The sequence below is a fragment of the Halyomorpha halys genome, unplaced genomic scaffold (genome assembly GCF_000696795.3).
Source record: "Halyomorpha halys isolate HHAL.00 unplaced genomic scaffold, Hhal_1.1 Scaffold372.1, whole genome shotgun sequence".
Classification (NCBI taxonomy): domain Eukaryota; kingdom Metazoa; phylum Arthropoda; class Insecta; order Hemiptera; family Pentatomidae; genus Halyomorpha; species Halyomorpha halys.
The window spans coordinates 243,214-246,798 of NW_027116001.1; the positions used below are offsets into that span (position 1 = coordinate 243,214).

Below are 3,585 nucleotides of genomic sequence, written 5' to 3' on the forward strand. Positions count from 1 at the left end.
ACTAATTTGAAAAATTTAATTTACAGTTTAAAAAAATGTAATATTCTGATCATGTAGATATATAACATTAACCATAAATTTATGTAAACATTTTCCATTGTTATATATGTAGGTGCCTATCTTCTTTTTTTTGTTATATATATATTTAAATCTATTACTATGTATTCCAGTTTAAAGTTTGTAATTTGTTGAAAATTATTACTTATGAAAAGATTAAGTAAACAAGACACAATGGGTAACTTAATCATCAAAGACTGTCTAAAAATCATTTTAGTGAAAACCATCTGTGGTATCTCAGGTTAGGCACATTCTCAGAATATACTAATATAGAGTAGTGAGAATGAAAAGAAAGAGATCTTGAGGAACTCACAAAGGAAGAGAGTATTCCCTTCCTTGAAGATCTCACATCTTGGACATAAATGATCTTTTTTTATATAAAATTATTTTAAGCTAGTTATTTTAAAGTGTAAATATTATAAATTGACTCCATTTATGCTCAATCAGAAATGATCATTGTTTAGGATTATGTAAAATGCCATTAAAAAGTTAAAACAATGTTTCCTATCAATTCAAATAAACTAAAGCTCAAATTACTTCATTAGTAAGGTCAATGGATGGGGTGTAAATGGAGTTTGTTATGTTTATGTTGATAATAGTTTGTATTCTAGTAAAATGAGGTAAATATTTATCGAAGAGGAAAACAATAGAAGAGGCATTGCCATTTCAAACCCGGAGGTGAATCTTTATGAATGAACTATATCCTTTTATTATTTACTAATAATTGTGGAAAATATTTATTTGTTAGTGGCATAAGGCGCTGATATGTACATCATGGAGGTAGGGCGAAAGAGTGGGGGTAAGTGTAGTAGAGGGAGCCAATAGGAGGTGGCGGAGAGGGGAAGGCCCCTCCCACTCCAGTAGCTGCCCACTTTACCCTGTTTGTGTACATCAGTCCGGCTCAGTGTATACACATTAAACCTGCTAGCCACTCCACTCCCGCCGCGGTCTTGTTCTTTTTAAACATAAATGTTTATATGCTGAGCATGATGAAAGAGGAGGAGGGTCAGTTGTCGGTCGTGCACCAGAGCATCAATATCCAACATCACTTGCATCACCTGCATGTCCACCAGCACCTGCCACCTCCGCCCCCGCCGCCCCCAGCCATCCACCAGGCTCCGGAGGAACAGAAGCCGCCGCCCAAGAAGAGTTCTGGGGCCAGGAGGCAAGAGAAACCGCCATATTCCTATATAGCCCTTATCGTCATGGCGATACAGAATTCTCCGACGAAGAGGTTGACGCTCAGCGAAATCTATCACTTCCTCCAGCAGCGGTTCCCATTTTTCAGGGGGCCTTACCAAGGATGGAAGAATTCTGTCCGCCACAACTTATCGCTGAACGAGTGCTTCATAAAGCTGCCTAAAGGACTGGGCCGACCGGGCAAGGGGCACTACTGGACGATAGACCCAGCGTCCGAGCTGATGTTCGAAGAGGGGTCGTTCAGGCGGAGGCCGAGGGGTTTCAGGAGGAAGTGTCAAGCCCTGAGGTACGCCCCACAGGCCGCGACCGTGTACCCCACGGAGCCGTCGATGCCCGCGGCCACCCTGCCCCCGGAGGCGGCCAGCTACCAGCAGGGCTACTATCCCGACTACGGCTACGAGCCCTGGAACTACCTCGGGCACCAAGAGGAGCACCATGACCCGTACCCTTACAGCCAGTACCCTCCGGTCCAGACCCAGCCTCAGATCCAGCCCTCCCAGACCGACAACGGTGAGTTAAATTTCCATTCATCTCTAATGAATTAAGATTTTTTTTAATAGAGGAACTTGGTCGAAAAATATTGATGAATTGAACTTTTTGACATTCCGTATTCTCCAAGTCTGATTTCGTAGATTTTTAAAATAACTTATAGGATATTTGTATTTTTAAATGTATAATGTTAATTAATATTAAATTGTGGCATATGACTCAAGGTAAACGTAATTAATAAACATTTTTACATTGTGAAGGTTTTCATTTTTTTAATTACTATGTTTAACGACCGAGTGATTCAGTTCGATGTCTCTTTCTTCTTTTTTATTAATACTTTAACAGTTTAAAAGCAGGTATGAATATAATTTCTTAGAAAAATAATTCTAACATTTAAAAATAAAATTAGGTCCATTGTTTATGAAAATGTTTCTATTTCATGCTACTGATTAGCTTATAGAAATATTATAATAACTAATATTTAAAGATTTAGTTATTTTAATTAGTACTTAATTCAAGTTATCTATCAAACATTATATTCATTATGGATTTGAATATCTTACCATGTAATACTGCAATATTTATTCCAATATGAAGTATATAACAAATTTATGAAAGTATGTCAGTTTCACAAGTATTAAATATATTTTCCTTTTAACTGAACCACTGTTCGTTGTTCATCGTTAATGTTATCATGGCAGATAAACTTAAATATTATATAGCGAAAGAAATAACTTTCTTCTGACACATTGGTAAGAAATGAATAAAAACCTTTAGTTTATTTTATTTTTAGGATGTATGTTTCCATAGTACTAAATGTAAATTACACTCTTATCATTTAACTTTATGTCATACTACTATATTGCTATGTATCAAAATCATAACACTCTTGGAGTTCTAAAGATATCATTAAAAAATATTAATATTTACAATTAATGCTAACTATATCTAAATACTTTCCATCTTGATATTTCTGTTTTATAACAAATGATCAATTTCACGATTTTTAACGATTTTTTTTTGCAATATTTTGAGAAACTAAAACAATATATGAGACAATTTTTGCAAAAAAAAAAAACCTCAATGAGGCGTTCTTCGTACAAATGGTAACTGAAGAAATGAAAATTTTCACTGTTAAATACTATGTTTTAGCTTAAACCAGGAGTCAATTTCCATAATTTAACATCAGTATAATTCTATGAAAAACACAATTTTTCTGAAATGTCTCAAAAATCTAGGAAATCAATCCAAGAAAGCAAAAAAAAAACTTTAATTTTTAATAAATGCCAGATACCATCACCAAGGAATAATCAAATGTCGAGAGAAAAATATTTCCTGCATATTGCTTAAAATTTTTACTAGTACCTAAACCAAACTCAGGCCATAACAATTTCGGGCAAAAAGTAATTGCAATTACATTCGATTGTTATCAGTAATTACAATTATTTTTGTTCAAACAATAATTAGAATATCGGAGCATTATTACAATTACAGTGGTTCATCAAGTAGTTGAAATTATTAATCAAAATTGTAATTTCATTTTTCTACTTTCAAATTTTAATAATTGGAAAATAATTGTAATTGCAATTCTTATTTGTCACTACATTGATCAATTTATGAAATTGTCAATAATTATTGATAATTTTGCAATTTTAGCAATACTGAAATAAAATAAAATTTTATTCACATTATTTATGTTATCAGTTAATCTTATTAAACTCTTTAAGGGAAGAGTTGACAGAAAAAGACACTGATACGACACATGAAAAAGGGTTCCAAAAAATTATTTTAAAAATAAGTTCGGTGGAAGGCCTTATTTACGTTGAAGTGATAAAAATT

The 3,585-nt window shown here is 33.6% G+C and overlaps 1 protein-coding gene across 1 annotated transcript in view; it reads left to right on the top strand.

The window, feature by feature from the left end:
- The first annotated feature begins 929 nt into the window (after window positions 1-929).
- LOC106681866 (forkhead box protein F1-A) overlaps window positions 930-3,585 on the top strand; it is a 37,979-nt gene continuing 35,323 nt past the window's right edge. The window contains exon 1 of the mRNA XM_014422408.2: window positions 930-1,767. Within this exon, the coding sequence (XP_014277894.1) occupies window positions 1,035-1,767 (733 nt within the window). The 5' untranslated portion in view covers window positions 930-1,034. The remainder of the gene's footprint in view (window positions 1,768-3,585) is intronic.